Source organism: Hippocampus zosterae, chromosome 17, assembly GCF_025434085.1.
Source record: "Hippocampus zosterae strain Florida chromosome 17, ASM2543408v3, whole genome shotgun sequence".
NCBI classification, from domain to species: domain Eukaryota; kingdom Metazoa; phylum Chordata; class Actinopteri; order Syngnathiformes; family Syngnathidae; genus Hippocampus; species Hippocampus zosterae.
Genome location: NC_067467.1, coordinates 10892809 through 10911441, shown reverse-complemented (window position 1 = coordinate 10911441; position 18633 = coordinate 10892809). Strand labels below are relative to the sequence as shown.

The following is an 18633-nucleotide window of genomic DNA, read 5'->3' as shown; positions in this document are numbered from 1 at the left end:
TCAGTTCTTCAATGTTTACAGACTGTTACATAGCAACTGCGTGCTGCGTTCACGTAAGCTCAAAAAGCACACCGCTGACGTCAAAGGTGGGAATCTTTCACTTTCAGAGCAATTCTCAATTACCTTTTTATAAACTTTTTTTAATGCAAGTTATAACACCCGTGAGGTATTTTAAAAACTAAAAACTAACTCGCAACTAATATACATGGATGAAAAATGAAAATGTATCTCGATACCACGAGAGGCACAATATGACTGACAGCCGCATGAGCCACACTGGCATCTAAGTTATGAATGTGAGTTGTCCAATAGGATTGCTCTAAAGGCGGGGCTTAAGAGTAGCGTCTGGGCCTCCGCCTGTCACCGCCGAGCGGATTGTTTGGTGTCAAAATGGAGTTCTTACTGGGAAATCCCTACAGCACTCCCGTGGGACAACGCATAGGTACGTCCGCTTTTAAAGTCGTGCATTTGCGATGCAGTGACATTTGCGACATACGCAGAACAGTATTTTCTTGGGTGGCGCCAATGGAAATAGCGAGCTAGCATCCTTGCGACAAACGTCATCTAATTGGAATGAGCTTCCAGACAACGTTTCGTTTCCGTTTTGTTTTAGTAAACTTCCGAATTCCGATTACATCTTCTAACTACATTCATTCGACAACCACCTCCTGGCATTTGCATTTTAGTCCCTGAAAGTTGACGGGAACATCTTTAAGTTAGCTTTAGTTATGAAAAGTTGTGGCAAACACGTCCGTCTTCCGAATATATATTTCATTAATGTCTTAATAATAATAATAATAATAATAATAATACGGGTATGTTTTCACCAGCTAATAGGATCCAGTGCGTGATAGTTGGAGTGTTGCAGAAATGTAATGAGGGGCATTCGTCAAAAAAGGACCAGGGCGTGTGTATTAACAAATCCATTTCAAACTCAAACTATGAGTTTCCCAGTCCATGATGGCAAGAAAATCAAACTTGATGCTTGCTTCGTTCAGTGCGTGAGAAGAGGTGACTCACCAGCTCGCAATGCCCTGAGAAACTGACAGTTCCTGGCTGAGAAAAACAAAGAAACAAACAAAAACAACATGCTAGAGCAACTTTCGAGGGAAGTCTGCGAAGTCCAGACTCGAGAGGACTTCAAAGGGGAACACTTGTCGTGTACGTAGATATATGTAATATGTCTTATGTGACACCAGTCCTGGAACCTGTCTGACACACCTTGGAGAAGACTCTCAATGTGCTTAAACTAAAATATAGAATCCACCATTAAAGTATGAAACAGCTCTCAGTGTGCAGTTTATACGCCACAAACTACAACCACGGATAAACAGATGAAATGAATACTGTACCGCATTGACTGAATACAAATGTAGCATTGTTATCTATGCAAAGGCACTGTTGTGCAAATGTAATGCTGCGGCCTATGACCTACCCGTATCCCCTCTGGTCCTCTGAGACACGCAATTTCAACACTCGGTAGGTTTCAAGTTCAACCATTTAAGAATAGGACGCCTCAAAACTCAGACTTATTGTAGTTTCACATTATTCGCATGGATATGGATGAAAAGGGTCTCGAGGTGCGATGTGTTTTCCTGCAAGTGAAGGATGGATGCTCTGATTGATTGAGACCTTTAGAGCAGAGACGACGACGATGACAACTACTACTGCTACTATGTTACATTCTTACACTTTTAAAATAATTTATGTCAAGCCATTTTTTCCCAAAATTTTTAACCAACTTTACATTCACTCACAAGTGTGCATCCACATCCACCCATTCATCCATCCATTTTCTAATCCGCTTATCCTCATGAGGGTTGTGGGTGAGCTGGACACCCTGAACTGGTTGCCAGCCAATCACAGGGCATATATAGACGAATAACCATTCATGCTTACAATCACACCTAGGGACAATTAAGAGTGTTCGATTAACCTGTCATGCATGTTTTTGGAATGTGGGAGGAAACCAGAGTACCCGGAGAAAACCCACGCACGCACAGGTAGAACATGCAAACTCCACACAGGAAGGCTGGAGCCGGAATCGAACCCTGCACCTCTGTACTGTGAGGCGGACGTGCTAACCACTTTTTTTCCCACTGAAAGGGCCCTAGACCTCTTGTTGACTCTTAACACTCAGCTAAATCCCATGTTGAATTTTTTTTTTAATTGCCTGCTTGTCACAAAGACATGTTGGAAGTGCGGCAGCACCAAAGAAAAAAGTGGTGATGGGACTGAAAATGTGAAATGTGGAGGCTGCGAATAAAGAGAGACAGCATCTTAGTTGGCACTGCGAGGCACTGCCTGCCTTGTAGTCATCTGACTCCACTGAGGGGCTCTCAGTTCCCAGGACTGGGGTGGGAGTGGGTAGGCGTTGACACCATGCGTGAATGCACTCTGTGGGTTTCAAACCCGGTTCTAGACTGACCTCATTGCTTGGATCTGAAGGTTGGCTCAAAGCCTCTGTGTTTCAAGGAAGGCAAATCCTCCTGTCCGCACATCCAAATCATCTAATCCACAGTTCAAGCCCACTTTTTCTCTTGCACTTATCCGCCTTAAAGTTTGCCGCTGCATGTTGATTTACTGACGCAAGAGTTTTACTCAAAGTGTGCCTGGTGATGCTTTAATTCTCTCGGTTTTAAGTCAACTTTCAAGTGCCGTTTGATGAAACGTGGTGTCATTTAATATGCGTTGTGGTTACCGGGATAACAATGTGCCTACAAAGTACATTTGTTCTGGGAAACAAAAAATATAAATGGGATTTGGGACTAGTTTTTAAATACTGACTGTCATCCTGAATATGCCTTTTTCTGAGTACCCGTAGTTTATTGTGAGGTGTCAAAATAAAAAAGTCTAAAAGTAATTCATGATTAAATTAATCGGCAACTATTTTCGTAACTCTCTGATAGTCTTTGCACACTTTTTCAGCAGTTATATTCAAACATGTAGTGTCTATATAGAAACAAATCTCTGAACTCACTTTACCTTATTCAATAAGAGTTAAAAAAACAACAATAAAGGTTCTGTTGCTTCTTCCAGAAAGGGCCACTGATGGAGGCCTCCAGAATGAAGACTGGGCCCTCAACATGGAGATCTGTGACATCATAAACGAGACGGATGAGGGGTGAGGTCGCGAAATGAGCCACCGAAGGGTTTGCTGTTCACAGTGTAGGATGGATGGAAAGAATGCGGCTCGTCGCAACGCTCGTGCCCACGTCAGTTTGTCACGGAGATCTCTTTGTCTGACTGGGTGACTTGAGACCAAAAAAAAGAAAAAAAGCCTTTTGTTAGCTTTGGAGGTGTCACTTAATGCACTAACTTCTCAATGAACTTCTACTAAGAACGCCAACATGCAGGAATTTATACTGAGGTCGTTACTTACTCTGTTAGATAAATCATCTATTTGCATTCTTCGCACAAGGGATTTAATGGAATAAAAAGCAGCCTGTCCATCCTACCAGTTGGTTGCCCATCTTACCAGTAAATATAAATAAGCAACAAAAACCACATTTAGCCCCTGCGAACAAAGACAATGTGACAGAAAAGGATCTACGGTGGAACTGCTCAGTGTCTCCGAACACAAACACCTGTTTTGAAGTCAGGATGTACAGTATTGCTTTTGATTTGGTTCATCAAAGTGAGCGGAATAGGTTTGAAATGGAAACCACCGTTTTCGATTGAAGTCATGCACTTTAGATGAATGATAGTCATTTATTCATTTCTCAATACGAGATGTAAGTGTCTCACCGCAGCGCGAGTCCTGCTTTCAAGTTGACACGCATTTCTTTCCCCTTAGGCCAAAAGACGCCATGCGAGCGCTGAAGAAACGACTCGGTGGCAACAAGAATTACAGAGAAGTCATGCTGGCGCTAACGGTGAAAGGCATCGTGAAACGTTTGGATTCAGATGATTATATTGTGCGTGTATTTCACTGATCATCTGTGACCCGGTAGGTAGTGGAGACGTGTGTGAAGAACTGCGGCCACAGGTTTCACGTTCAGGTGGCCAACAGAGATTTCATTGATGGCGTTTTGGTAAAAATCATCTCCCCCAAAGCCAACCCTCCGACCATCGTACAGGACAAAGTGCTGTCGCTCATACAGGTACAGGCGGCGTTTGTACGATAGTCCAAACACACGCACTTAGATTCTGTGTTCTTGTTAAAAATAAATAAATAAATAAAAAACACGTATAAAATTTACATTGCATAATGGAATATGTTATATGAATGTGCTATTGAAAGATACCGTCTTGGCCCGAATATAAGACGGTGTTTTTTGCATTGAAACAAGGCTGAAAAAGTGGGGGCCGTCTTATATTCGGGGTCTAGACATTATACTCATTCACGACGCTAGATGGCGCCAGATATCATTGGAGCGAATGCTGAACTTGACGGCCTAGGCCAAAGTGAACCCCTGCCATGAAGAATAAAAATAAAAATAGCGGTAGCACAAAGAAGAAAAATGAAAAATAGTGGTAAGAAGGAAAAGAGAAGAGAATAATAGAAGAGATAACAGAAAACGGAGAAACGTAGTGATAATCTGGAGAAAAGTGGGAGAAGTTATGATGTAATTTACATTTCAAAAACCAGAAGCCATTCATTTACGAATGTGATTGCACTTTAGATTTGAATGAGGCAAAATAACATGCTTTTTCTCTCAAATATATTGTTATAATCATTTGTTTCAGATGTACTTATTCTTTTCTGTATAAAAATTAATTTGGTGTTCAAAAAGTCTTTTTTCAAATTCGTTTCTTGAAAAAGAGGGGGTCGTATTATAATCAGGGCCGTCTTACATTCGGGCCAATACGGTAATTACTTTCTTATTTTTTGGAGAGGTGATATAATACCAACATATTTTACAGATTAAAAAAAAATGAATACACAAATCAATATCAACTTTCAATACAAAAAGTTCTTCAACTGCTTTGTTGTCTGCTCTTGTGTTGATTTTTGAGAAGGGTTCAGTTTGACTTTCAATTATGAAACACTTGTTTTGTTCGTTTTTTAGGGGGGGGGGGGCTCAAAACAACAGTGAATTAAATCGCCATTTTCAAAGCAGTACTCCTCATCGAGCTTTGTGACTTTCACAACATCCATGCGCTCTCTTCTTCTCCTTTAGCAGTGCCTCACTGCTGTAGAACTTAATCAATCTATACAGACTCTAGCTTCTTCCCATGTTTTGAAATAACCTTTTCATGAGCAAATAATTTTAAGTCTATGTGCGGTAGGCCTGGGCCGACGCCTTCCGGAGTAGTCCTGATCTTACCGGGGTGGTCCAAATCTACGAAGAACTGAAGAGGAAGGGCATGGAATTCCCCATGGCAGATTTGGATGCGCTGTCCCCCATCCACACACCACAGAGGGTAAAGACCTGCAGTTGGAAACATGCATTCATCCCATATTGACTATGATCTCATATTTCTCCTCCCAGGGCACACCGGAGGTGGACCCAGCTATGATTAAGTACCTGGCACCCGTAACATCTGCTCCATCTCCAAAACCAGCCACCAACTCATCTGCCACACACGTCGCTCCACACGGCCCCATCACAGCAACTCCCGAGCAGGTGATGTAGACCGACACCCACCTTGGACCGTCCATTACCTCTTTCCTCATGTTAATGTTCAGAAGTGATTTTTTTTGGGACCGTCTTTGCCCACAGGTGGCGCGGTTACGTGGCGAGTTGGATATAGTGAGAGGCAACATTAAAGTCTTGTCAGAGATGCTCACGGAGATGGTCCCCGGCCAGGAAGACAGATCCGATCTCGAACTGCTCCAGGTTTGATGGAGGATTTAGATTACAATAGAGCACTCTTTTGGTGTATTCCCGCATGTCTATGTATTATAGCCACCAGGGGGAGTAGTTTACCACGGTTTTAGTAAAATGTTTTCATTCAGTCATGTTGCAGCCTTCTTTCTCTACTTGCTGACTTTAACAATCTATATATTCACCATTTTCAACACGATCGATATACAACTTTGAGTCCACCTTGCATCTGAAATCCGATCCATCTATTTTTTTGTTCTCTCCTTACCTACCTACGTCTTAAGGAGCTGCACAGGACATGCCGAGCAATGCAGCAGCGAGTGGTGGAACTCATCTCGCGCGTGTCAAATGAGGAAGTGACTGAGGAGCTGCTGCACGTCAATGATGACCTCAACAACATATTCCTCCGATACGAGAGGTACGGACGCTCTGAAGGATTACGCGTGCGTCAAAACAGTCCATGATTCTTGGAGTCCCTACAACAGTGTGTTGTGCTGCTTCCAGGTATGAGCGGTACAGGTCGGGGAGATGCGCTCACAACACAACGGTAAGTGTGGCCAGGACCTGCTCGCAATGCATCCACAGTTGTTGATTTGCATGCAAAGAGAATGTCGTGTGTTGGAGTGCGTAAATATCTACAAGGTGACCACAAGCACCACAGCAATATTCTTAAGGGATGAGCAGTCCGAGAGGGGGCGGGGCATCTCTCGCCACATCCCATAGAGGCGAGGATGACTTTGTTGCCATGTTCGTTGGCAGCAAAAGTTCCTGAGATGAACAGTGGGATCAGTCATTCATTCATTTTCCGATCCGCGTAATCCTCACAAATTTGATGGAGAAGGTCGTAACTGGTGTCAAGGAAATATCTTTGTATTTCGGGCAGGATCTAAGTTGATTGACATGCTGCAGACAGGCGAGCTAATTGCATCGTCGTTGCCATGATAGTTTTACACTTTGGCGGAACTCATATAATATAGACACATAATATTATTGTTCCCCATAATCCAATTATTATTGGATTATGGGGAAAAATAATAATCAAAATTAATTGAATTGATCATGAAATTATGAAAAACGATCATTGATTTCCAAGCTTTATTTATTCACCTACCTAAACTGCACTCCCCAAAACGCAAACAATGACTAGGTATGTGCTTTTATGGTGTATTTTTTTTTCCAAAATAAAATGATCTGCAATTCATTTATTTTTAAGGGTTGATTTTGCAAGATCACTTTGAAATGATTTTGAGGTTTTTGGGGCATCATTGTTTGTGATATATTTCTTTTCGCTACTCAATTTACTGCCCTTGCCATAAAAATTGTTTTCTAAGTTCCACACATTTGCTAAACAAAGCTCTCTTACTACCAATTATTGCCCCGGTGCACAAGATGTTATTTTCTATTGTTCAAGCTACATTTGACTTGTGCCCGTGTCTTCTCCTAGATTTTGGGTGAAGCCACAGATGACAACCTGATCGACTTGGGTTCCGGCTCCCCCGCCGTCTTCTCACCCAGAGTGCCGTCCAGCCCGCCTCCTCACAGCACCACAGGGGCCGTTGCCTCCCCAGCCCGGAACCCCGCTGCGGCATCGCTGACCTCTGCGCTGGCCGGCCTCGGTAAGAAGACAACACAGTCTGCGTCCTAAAAATTTGTCTTGAAACTAGTTTCAAATAGCTACCAGGAACTCTCAATTAGGGACGAGTCCAAGGTTTGCAACCAAAGTGTTTCAACAGTTTGAATCCAAGCGGGATGATGACACAAATAATTTCTAGCTTGGCCTCGGGAACCTGTCATTAGCATGTTATCAATTCTAACATCAGCTAAAAATCACCAAGTATTATCGCAAAACATTGGGAAATATATTTGACAGGTGTACTTTAGATATTTCTTTTCTGACATGACGTATACCGGTAAATAGGTATATATCATGGTGTTTTGCTCTGCTGGTTTCCATGTTTCCTAACAACCTCCACGGTTGGTTATTTATTTTTCAATCTCGTTCCTCTCACCCTTCCGCTGTTCACCTTCCTGCTGTGTTGCCACCTTGTTCCAGATGTCGGTCCTGCAAGTCAACCAAGCCGCAACAACCAAGATGACTTTGACATGTTCGCTCAGACTCGGAGCAGCTCTTTGGCTGAGCAGCGCAAAAAGTATGTCGATATGCTTTTGGCATTGGCTTGTACAGCTGTTTCAAAAAATATATATTTTTAAGCCTTATTAGGTGTACACATGTGAGAAGAATCGCTTTAGAACAAGACCGTTGTTCAGACGGTCAGCCAATAGAAAGCTTAAAATAGAGAGGCCAGGATGCACTGGCTGGTGGTTCTTATCTGTGTTGTTGATGTGTTTTGTTGTACATAGTGTCAAGTACGAAGATCCCCAGGCTCTGGGTGGCCTGGCCTCGGCTTTGGATGTTCGACAGCACAACACGGGAGGGGTGAGTGCACTCGACACAGGCGTCACAAGCGTCTGTCTTGCTCGTGACGCTCTGCCACACTGACATTTACAGCGGCCTTCTGTGTGCATTCATACAAGCTCAAAAAGAGTGAACCAACACTCATTTGTACAATCAACACATTTTTTTGATTGATTCTCTTTGAACACATGACAAAAGGCACCATATGGACAAAAGTCTTAATCGGTGGACTTATCAAGAGCTTGACCTATAGGTTTCTCTCAAATCTTCCCATAAGAATGGAATCTGTTGTAAGCTTCAAACGGGTGGGTCAATTTCATACTTTTCTCATGTCACCTCTTGTAAGTTTCATGGCAGGGCGTCCCAATACATTTGTCCATGTGCATGTTATCACTTTGCATGCAGAAGGTGTCGTTCGAAGATCTCAGGCTCCATACACAGTGGCAGACATAAACAGTACCAATTCAAGTTGCTTGCCTTGGGAGTCGTGGCATCTTTTTTTTCTCCCCCTACCATATTTTCATCTTCCTCTCGCTCCATCTTTTGCCCTCCTTCCTCCATTTTGGACATGGCTGTCTGTGCTATTCTGTGCTTCTTTGGAGTAAGGTGTATTTCTGTCGTTGATTCAGCTGAGGGTAGAAGGGGATGATAACCCAGCAGATCAGGAGCTGCCCATAGACAGCTGGCTTATTACCCAAGGAATGGTGAGGATTCCATCCTGAGTGTGTCCTCCTCCTCCTTCCACTCCCCCATCACCACCACCCGTTTCATCCGGGCCTCCCTCATAATTCCACCGCTCATCGTTTTTAGTCTCACGCCGCTCTCTCCTGGACTGCTGAAATAAAAGCCTCATACCAGCAAATTTTCCCGACGCCAAGTCCATATCTAACACAGGCGCCGTACTCCAGTGATGGGCAATATGATGAACGGTAACATTAAAGATAGCCTTTGTCTACGGCTGCAAATTTGGCGCCGCTGTTTTGTAGCTGACTGAGCCATTTTCCAAATATCGCAAATGGCGTCGCAGATCTATAAACAGGATGTCTTTGTGCCAGCTTTGGTCTTGAATATATTCATGACACAGCATTGTGCTTGGTCAGGTATTTATTCTGCTGCATTCACTTAAAGCAGGGGTGTCAAACTCATTTTTGTCGCGGGCCACTTTGGAGTTACGTCTTCCCTCAAAGGTCCATTAAAACAGTGTAACCCAATAAATATACACATCGTATTATTACTTGTACCCAAAAAAATTATGGCTCCCTAGTTTTTAAATCAGTCAGGTATTTGTTCAAATATTGCTCAAATGAGTAAAAACAGGGCAACAAAATGATTGCATAATGTCACCGTTATTTATTATGTATGACAATTTGAGATTTCGGTGCAGGTTTAAGCAAGGATCATGGAAGCTGACACAGAAGATTTGCTTTTGCGGGCCACGTAAAATGATGTGGCGGGCCGGATCTGGCCCCCGGGCCTTGACTTTGACACCTGTGATTTAAAGCCTCTGTGATAGATATTTTAAAGAAATATAGACATCCTGAAAGCTGTTTTTTTTCCTCCTTATTGCCCACCGCTGATTTCTTTCATTGGCATAGTTGCTAAACACTGAAAAGTTCCTGTCCCCTTTCAGCCTTCAACCTTCACCTAAATATAAAAATAGGCCTGACATGAACCTTTCCCCGCTTTCATCTGCCAGATTCATTCTGTTTCAAAAGCATACTAAACCGACAGTAGACTACTATTAATTAGCACTGCCAGACAGAAAAAAGGTCTCTAGATAGAAAAAAGGTCTCTAACACCAATTTACTGTTGAAGTTGAACAGTGTGACAATGCAAATCAACAGCATCGCTTGTTTATTACAAAATGGTCGTGTAGCCGTGAGTATTGTGCCGCAGATAAACAAACATGACCCTAAACCTAACACGACCAGTCAACAGACACGTGACTTTGTATTTGTAACATTTTTGGCGTTATCTCTGTAAATGTTTGAGTAAGAACCTTTTGAGCCCTCCTAGTCCCACTTTTTGTCGCTTTAGTGTCATTCTCGCTTCTCTGCTCTGCTGTAATGTCACAAGAAGGCTTCCACCTTTTGACATTTAATAAGTGTTGTGATAAGACACTCTTGTGACATCATATGAGGTTCACTTGGTTGCACAGCCACAGCATTGGTATTGCTTTGAACTCATTCATTCCCAAAGAGGTTTTTAAGCGTCTTTTCAGACTTGGTCTAGAATTGGCTGGTCCTGAATGAGTTAATACCAAAAAGCATGTGGGGTGCTTAGATGTCACACTTTAAGTGCACTTCTTTGTGTTTTTTATTTTATTTTTTTTAATGAAATGGGACCTGTGAGGTTGAACATGTTAGGGGTTACTGATTACCGATTTGTTCAGATTTTGGTTTTAGAATCAAACTATCACCGTTGTAAATTCTTTATTCGGTGCGCAGATCATTGCTTCTCAAACTTTTTACAGCAAGTACCACCGAAAAAAAAATGTGTGATCATCAAGAATGAGAGAGGTTTTATTCCTAAAAAATATATTTCCCATCTTTGTAAGCCACAAACATCATGCACATTTTGAACTTGAACATTTTATTTAGCATTGCGCCCAAATGTTGCAAATATGAAAAAAAAAAAAAATGAAACAATGATTCATTTAAAATGTCCATCCAACCATCCATTTTTTGATCCGCTTATCCTCACAAGGCTCGCGGGGGGTGCTGGAGACTATCCCAGCTGTCTTCGGGCAGGCGGGGGCATCCTGAAGCAGTTGCCAGCCAATTGCAGGGCACACAGAAACCAACAAACATCTGCGCTCGCGCTCACACTCCTCTAGGGATAATTTAGAGTGTTCAATCAACCTGCCATGCATGTTTTTGGAATCTGAGAGGAAACCGTAGTACCCGGAGAAAACCCACCCAGACCCGTGGGTTTGCAAACTCCACACAAGGAAGCCGGAGCTGCACTGTGTGGTCGACGCGCTAAGCACTGGCCCACCGGGCCGCCCTCATTTAAAATGTAATCCACATAAATATGTCCCCAAATAAATATTTAAAAACAAAAGGAATCACTGCTTAGGAATTGTTCAAAATTCCTAAGCAGTGATTCTTTCACCTGCCACTAGAGGGAGTGCACAAACTATTACACTTTGAGAGTCACTCCTTTCGGTGCTAAAAGATAACCACTGCTTGTATGTATTAAGACATTAAAGCTATTAGACACACAATAATGACAAAGGTGTAAGGCAACACTTCTCTTCTAGACTCACTCGTTTTTTGAATCACGCTCGTCACGCAAGTGTAAAATTAGCTTAACCGCTTTAAAGGACTGAAAAACTCTGCCTCGTCTTTGATAACAAATCACGGCCAGAATCTACAACCAACTTGTGTATTATCCTAAACCGTCCTCCGAAAATGTGTTGCCTGTCCCACACATTCTCTCCTCACTGTGCCTTAGCATCAAAGCGCTCTGTGCGTGTGCTCGTGATTGCCCCTTGACAGTTCCCCAGGCTCCTGCCTTTCTCCTCCAATCCATCTCTTAATCAGGTTGAAGTAATTTCCTAATTCCCAAATGATGTGAATTAATGAACGCTGCTGCGCGACATTAGGCGGCAGCCGTTAGGCCGTGTCAGCACCACGGAGCTAACGAGAAAACACCCACCAAGGGAACTCCTTTTTCTTCAGGTTAGCAGCTCACTCGCAGATTGTTGCGCAGTGACAGCATCTACTTGAGAGTTGGTTGACCCTTGCATATTCCTTTTTTTAAATTTTCCTCTTGCCTGAGCAATTAGTGATTCCTGTTTTTTTTTTATTTGTTTTGTAATATTTGTTTCCGTTGTGTGATGTGGTTGTCTTTTGTGTCATGTGGCTTTTTTTTTTTTGGGTGGGGGGCACCGCTCCCTGCTTTGTCCATGGCTTTGTTCCATAGATCCCTGTTTCGCAGTCTTCTGTCATGGATGATATAGAGGAGTGGCTCTGTGCTGATGTGGTGAGACTTGATTTACTTTGATTTTAAAACTTTTTTTTTCCTGTCCCTCACTTTTATTTTTTTCTGACCCATCCGTCCTGCAAAACATTAGTTTCCTCTAACATCAGATTCCTTTTATTCCCACTAATCCTACTTGATTTTTCAATCAATGACTGCCATCACAGATGAATGAGCGTGAGGCTTGACTCACTCACAAACGTTGTCCGGTACACATGCGTAAATGTACTGAGTGTCCATGTTGCCTAGTAATGACCAATTTTGAGTCTATTAGAAAGCTACTACAGCAACAATGTGTTTATTATTGTGGTTTCATCTCACTGCAAGGTGTCATATTTTATGCTTCTCAAGTTGCTAAATAAGACATCTTTATCTCCAGTACTCACTACAAAATGCAAGTGTACCAAATCAAGTGTTGTTTTAGTTTATTCTGTATGCTATTGTACAGGTAATATTCAGGTGGCTTTGTGAATGTTAAAAAATAGGCCTTTATTAGCACAGTGAAACTCCTCTACAATGAAACCTACATGGTCGAAAATACCCCCCAGTGTGAAAAGATTTTCATGCATGAAAGCATTCCCACTTTTCTGCTCCCCCTACAACGAAAAGTGTGTGTGTGTGTTTACATCTGAGCTAAAACTTGCTACAGTGAAAAGCCCCCTGTTGTGAAAAATTTCTTGCTGCAAACATGATTTCGATGTAGAGGAGTTTCACTGTACAAACCTTATTTGTTAATTATAATCAATCTAATTATTATAATTAATATTTGTTTCCTAACTTGTACACATATGTTACATATATATATATATATATCTATCTATATATATATTGCGCGTCGTCCCGCACGCGGTCTGTCCTTCCGTCTGTCCCTTTTCAAAACGTACCTACTTCACCGCGCCGCTGCGCGCCGCCACTGCGCCGCCACTGCGCCACCGCCACTGCGCCGCTCAGGCAGTGGCTCACTTCGATCGCGCGGGCATCTTAGCGAAAAAATGTTGTCTACCCACAAGCATTGCAATAAAATTGTTAGTTATTTAGTAGAACTAAACATCTCTTTATTTTCGGATGAACAAAAAGTTGAACCAAGCAACAACACTTTTGTGGGCCGAAGGCCCACCTTACCAGCCTTCCGCAGGAACTAGCTGATGAGCCGCCCGGAGGGCGGCGAACCACCACCTTACCAGCCTTCCACAGGAACTAGCTGATGAGCCGCCCGGAGGGCGGCGAACCAGCTAGTACATATACTGTATATATATAATATTCCTGTAAACGGTCTAACTGAATGAAAATGCTACGGTGTTAATTTTCGGTTAAATGACATCTACCATCATGATCATTACATGAGGTAAGGCGTAGGGCTGCAACAACTAATTGAATAATTTGAGCTACAAGGAGCATTTCTATCCATGACAGATTGTCCAAAATGTTTTAGAAGATGAAGGAAGATAAAGAGCAGTAGCTACAACGGCATGTCTCCGATAGCCAACGCAAGGTATCGAGGTTGCAAATTAAATATAGCCTACCATCGCGAGTGAGAACATATTGTTAAAGTCTAGGCTCATGGTCAAGGAAAGACACAGCTGCCGGTGCATTTTCAATCCCGATACTGAACAAATGGTGCAAACAAGACATTTACATACTCACGTTTGCCGACACCCACGTCACTCACCAGGCCAGGCTCCACATTTTAAACCTGCACACAGTCAAATCCCACAAAAGAATGTTAGTATGGACCTGCAACACCCATGCACATTATTCTGTTTAAAAGTGCTAAATCATTTCTTGTCGGATTCATCGATTCAACAAATTTTCAATAGCTGTAGCCCGGTTGATGCCTTTGTTCACACGGAAGACACACTCAGCAATTACTTGTGGCAAGGTGTGTTTTAACCGAAGGCCATTATTTCACAAGATGAAGTACGATTGTTTGCCAAAACTTTCAATAACGACATTTCTCATTAATAGAAAGGTGATCCTCAGGATGAAGGCGTAACCAGTGAAGGTACGCCAAAGCATTTGGTTTTGTTCATTTGCCTCATTCTAAAAATAAATGCACAACCAATCAATTTTGCATGGATGCCCTTTAAAGACTCCTTGTGTTTCTTTCAGAGTTTGATAAGTTCCTGGAGGAGCGAGCAAAGGCATCAGACACATCTCCCGCCGGGGACGACCCCGTTCATCCTCCGCTCCCGGCTCCCGTCGGCCCTCACAAGAAAGCTGAACGGACCGAAGACGCCCTCTTTGCCTTGTAGACTCGTAATTGAGCATCTCCGTCGCTCCCTGTGGGCCCGTCTGAAGGTCGGCGCTTTGAATGGTTCCCCTTGAAAATGGTCCTACGGTCCAATTTCAACCTCTTGCCTCTTGCTACAGTGTTTCTCCTAACATACACAGACGACGGGCAGATTGTGTAATACCATTCGTGGAAGTATTTGATTCGTCAATGTGGGATGTAGTGACGCCTTCACATTTCTAATGCTCCACCAAAGGATAACGGCCTAACCTTCAAAGAAAGGGGTTTAAAACGACAAGCTTGGTTGATGCGAGACAAACATCAGTCATTGTCAGGACAAACTCGTATCGTGGGCTAATTGCTAATCTAAGCATATATTGTTTTAATGGTTTGCGCTGTTGTATGCACAAGTGCTCATTTCTCCCCATAACTATTCCAAGTAACAGTTAAGTGGAGTGTAGAATCCTGCTAACAAATCTTCAGTGAGCTGCTACAAAACAAGTGTTCACGTCCCAAGTGTTGTAATGCTTTAAAAGAGTTGGACCAGAGAGCGATGAAAAGACTGATGTGCTGTAGCTTGCGACTCCAGCATGCTGTGATAAATCAAGGACCACACTGGCCACACAATGTTAACAAGCAACCCTCTAACCAAGGGGAAGAAAAACAATCCGAATACAGACAATGGTGCCTGGAGATTCGAGTGACAGTCTTAGGCGTTTTTTTTTCTCCCCCCCCCCCCCCCCACCACCTCCCAGGTACAAGCACTGTATGGGCAGTGAAAACAACTCGTCTCGCGTCACACAAAGCAGAAATTTGGCAGAACAATTCTTTCCACACACAAAAAAAAGGAGGCCTCAAGATACTTAACGCCACACGCAGTTGAAGTGTACTGTCAAACTCAACCTAAAACGAGGAGCATTATTTTATTTTATTTTTTTAAGACAACCGCACAGCCTTGCCTTCTGCAAAACTCCCTCGACGGGCTAACAAACCACATCAATAGCCGCTGTGTTCTAACCCTTGAAGCAATGGATAGTTGCATCAACATATGAAGACACACAATACAATACTCGATGGAACATTTCTTTATCACCTGCAAAAAAGAAAAAGAAAAAAAAGCTAATAATATTGCAGTAGTCTACGGAGTCACTTACTCTAATTCTATTCTAATTCTAAGTCTTCTTTGTTTATATACTCGTGACCAACACTCTCCAGCATACCTGTGACTCTAGTGAGGAGAAGCGGTTCAATAAATGAATTAATAAAAAAACATTCGTTTTTTTTGAGGGGGTGGGGGGGCTGGAACAAGTTAATTTCTGTTCATTCCAAATGGAAAAGCTCATTTGAGTTGCAAGGGCGTTACGAATATGGTCATGGGATTCAATTCAACTCGTATCTCAAGGCACCACTGTTTTGAAAAGGGACTGTTATTAAGATTAAGATTAAGAAAACCTTTATTAGTCTCGCAATGGAGAAATTCCAGATTCACAGCAGCAAAGTTATGAAAGGAAGAAGTAGAACAACAAAAAAATAGGAGCTGCTGGAAAGGCAGCCACTCTTGCGGCGCCATTTTGAAGTCAAAATAACAAAAATAACACAAGACAACACATAGGACAGAGACAGTCGTGCAATCTTCACCACTTTTCTGCATACACTTTGTTGTCTGAAGCAGTTATAGATGAAAGAGGAGAGGATCAAAGTGTCCTTTCACCAGTGGATCAGAGACATCATGCTGAAAATGTGCACACGTCTGCTACAGGCAAAGTTTTGAAAGCAAACACGAAGCTGTAGCGTCCATTGACGAAAAGAGATTAGTTCACTTCTCCTGTCCCACATAATCCGCTTCAAACTCCAAGCCGCGACTCCCAGCTCCAACGCTCCTTTCTTCTCATCGTCGGCTCCTCAAGACCTCCATCCATCCAGCCGCAGACCGTTCAACAGCACCGATCTCTCCGCTGAACAAAGCGGGGCTGTGAAAAATGCTGCCCATTACAGGCGCAAGACACAAGCGCCCCGGGACTGTCCAGCAACGACAGTCAAATGGCGCCGACATTCCTCCAGTCAAAAACAGTGCTGGTATACCCATGCTGCCGAGAAGGCGCAACCACCAAGCACAGAGTCTCCTCCTTGATGAATGTCGTGGCCAAAAAATGCTGAAAAAGGTCCACATCAAGTCCACACGACGTAACAACAAACGCAAAGTGACAAAAGAAACACAAGAACAACAAAAAAAAGCAAGGCTCATGAGAGCACTTGCTGACGGCTGCCTACTCGGGCGCCATCTTGACTTCAAAGCTGCAAAAAAGGAAGGGTCCCTAATATGCCCATTGATTACTTTTTGTTACGAGAAGGGATATTTAATATCTGGAATTATTCCAAACTGACAGTTTTCGACCACCACCCCATCAGTAATTAGGCCCCCTTCACTTGTACTCCTTCAAATATGGTTAACCTGCAGCTTGTTAACACTTTCACACTTTAAAGTTAAAAAAAAGGGAACAAAAAATGTCATATTATGAGTGTTTACAACATGGTTCATATTTTTCTAGGAAAAAGGGAAGGACATTTTGTTTTGAATTTCTTCATTTTGCACATAACTAAAAAACAAAACAACAGAGATACTTCATTGACCACAATAGAAATAGCAGGTGACATGGGTGACAAATTGGGTGTTTAAACTGCCTGGACTGCACCAAACTATTGTAATCAATTACCTGCAAGACACACACACACACACACACCTTGATTAAAAAATATCAATAAAATATGTTTTTATTAATCATGCTATGCAGACAGAAGGGCGATGTATGTATTATTTTTTTCCCCTGATTGTGTATATATGTTTTAACACTTTTTGAAGAACAATATATTTTTTACCATTCATTATTTTGATGTCAGCAAAATTGCTATTTTAATTTTCCCATAACTCATCTTCTCTTTTGAAACTGACATATGTCTTTGGTATTTCCAAGATCCCCAAATTCCATCCTATTTAAAAATGCAGCACTTTTAACCTCCTGCTTTGTTCCAATTATGCTTTGCGTGTCTATTTTATTTTATTTTTCAGCTTAAGACCAAAACCCTTGTTAGTCAAATGCAGTATTATTGTCTGGCTAGTCCACTGGATTTGGTAACAATCTTTAGATTAAGTGAAAAATACATTTGCAGACCTAAACTTTATAACTATCTAGGATTAGGGTTAACTAAATTGGCTGGAAATGAAAGAGATTTATTTAACAGTCAATGTTTGAGTAAACTGTTACCGTACGGGCTAAAAAAAATGTGGCCTGAAGTTGCTTAATGTTGTGTTTAAAGATTTCTGGACTTTTTAACATGGTGTTTTCATGATGCAGACGTGTCGAATGCAACATGGACTCTTCCAAATTCAGGTTGCGTTATTGATTGGCACTCAACTGTGCACATTTTGCATTTGTGGATGTTCTGTGTCTGTTTGGGCCAAGCCACCTGCTGCCATCGCTGACTGTCGGGTCTCTGTGTGTCTATGCACGTATGTAACTGCCCAATAAAACACATGTGAGACTGCTACCTCACACGCTTTGTGCTTATTGCATTATTATTTTATTACGTCGCTCGCGATGGCTGCATGCTGAAATTTGAAAGTAAACAAACAACTTTGTAGTGTTCTCACAGACATTTTTTGTCTGTCGGTGTGTAAAACATAAAATGGCTCAAAAATGGCCCCCTTTAGTCCTCTCTGTCACTTTACTTTTTGGTCTCTTTATGTCTTTCAGGAAACATTCCTCGCCAAAGGCACGCCAGAGAGCTCCATATTGGGGCGAAATTCCTCGTTGTTGTGTCATTGTTGACAAATGATATGCTATGCCCAAAAATATCGTTGGTAAAACACCGCAGTAGTGCAAATCTCACCACAAATTAAAGTAAAGTTTAAATAAATAAAGGAGAAAGTTAACGGAGCAGACCGAAGCGCCAATATTCTCCGCTAAAGAATGTCACAGCTAAAATGTATGGAATTCAAAACTGCTTAGCACGAGGCAAATTTAAAACTAGATTATAAAAATGGTGGAAAAATACAAATAAACAAGGAAGTTAGTGTCACTCTTGTAACAGGCTGCAGTCTCATATGTGACTTTTTGGGCTACTCTTAATTCCGTTTGGTCACTTGCCACTCAATTTACCGGTCGATCTACGTTCCAACCCTCATCTATGGTCACGAGCTATGGGTCGTGACCGAAAGAACGAGATCCCGGATA

The 18633-nt window shown here is 42.3% G+C and overlaps 1 protein-coding gene across 4 annotated transcripts; it reads left to right on the top strand.

Moving 5' to 3' along the window:
• Positions 1–292: 292 nt before the first annotated feature.
• Positions 293–17952, top strand: LOC127590479 (TOM1-like protein 2). Of its 4 annotated transcripts, XM_052050043.1 has the most exons (16): positions 293–442; positions 3040–3124; positions 3797–3875; positions 3954–4103; positions 5233–5367; positions 5436–5570; positions 5667–5783; positions 6056–6189; positions 6276–6318; positions 7216–7387; positions 7825–7921; positions 8133–8208; positions 8817–8891; positions 12115–12174; positions 14137–14173; positions 14281–17952. In XM_052050043.1, the coding sequence occupies exons 1-16, from the start codon at positions 391–393 to the stop codon at positions 14421–14423; spliced, it is 1590 nt and encodes a 529-aa protein (XP_051906003.1). In that variant the 5' UTR covers positions 293–390; the 3' UTR covers positions 14424–17952. The 4 variants fall into 4 exon arrangements, with proteins under 4 accessions (XP_051906003.1, XP_051906005.1, XP_051906004.1 ...); XM_052050045.1 differs by lacking the exon at positions 8817–8891; XM_052050044.1 differs by lacking the exon at positions 12115–12174.
• The last annotated feature ends 681 nt before the right edge of the window (positions 17953–18633 follow it).

What these genes read in the sequence shown, in the direction of transcription:
- LOC127590479 (XM_052050043.1), top strand. Translation starts at nt 391, where the DNA reads ATGGAGTTCTTACTGGGAAATCCCTACAGCACTCCCGTGGGACAACGC. An exon ending in CCGATCTCGAACTGCTCCAG is followed by an intron (nt 5,784 to 6,055) that starts GTTTGATGGAGG and finishes CTACGTCTTAAG; the next exon opens with GAGCTGCACAGGACATGCCG. An exon ending in TGAAGGCGTAACCAGTGAAG is followed by an intron (nt 14,174 to 14,280) that starts GTACGCCAAAGC and finishes TGTTTCTTTCAG; the next exon opens with AGTTTGATAAGTTCCTGGAG.